We start from the raw sequence: 281 nt of genomic DNA on the forward strand, positions 1-281 counted from the left end.
GGCGTGCTGGGGCAGCGGGGCGGTGGGCTTCGCCAGCAGCATGCTGCTGCTGAGCCGCTCCGCTCTCCATCTCCCAGCCTTGTGGTGGTACCTCTTCCTCTCCACCGATGCCCAGGAGGTGGCCACGTTCACGGTGCAGTACCGGGTGTTTGAAGAAGTGCCGCTGGGAACGGTGATAGGGACGCTGGCCGAGCACTTCGAGGGGGGTGAGAGCGGCGAAACAGCGGATAACTTCCAGCTGATGGAGACCCCCGGGAGGGTACCTCTCCACGTGGGGAGCG

General features: G+C 65.8%; 1 protein-coding gene across 1 annotated transcript in view; it reads left to right on the forward strand.

The window, feature by feature from the left end:
* The first annotated feature begins 40 nt into the window (after window positions 1-40).
* Window positions 41-281, forward strand: part of PCDH12 (protocadherin 12) — an 11,083-nt gene continuing 10,842 nt past the window's right edge. Inside the window, exon 1 of the mRNA XM_009572475.1 lies at window positions 41-271. Within this exon, the coding sequence (XP_009570770.1) occupies window positions 41-271 (231 nt within the window). The remainder of the gene's footprint in view (window positions 272-281) is intronic.

This window comes from Fulmarus glacialis, unplaced genomic scaffold, assembly GCF_000690835.1.
Source record: "Fulmarus glacialis isolate BGI_N327 unplaced genomic scaffold, ASM69083v1 scaffold13262, whole genome shotgun sequence".
NCBI lineage: Eukaryota > Metazoa > Chordata > Aves > Procellariiformes > Procellariidae > Fulmarus > Fulmarus glacialis.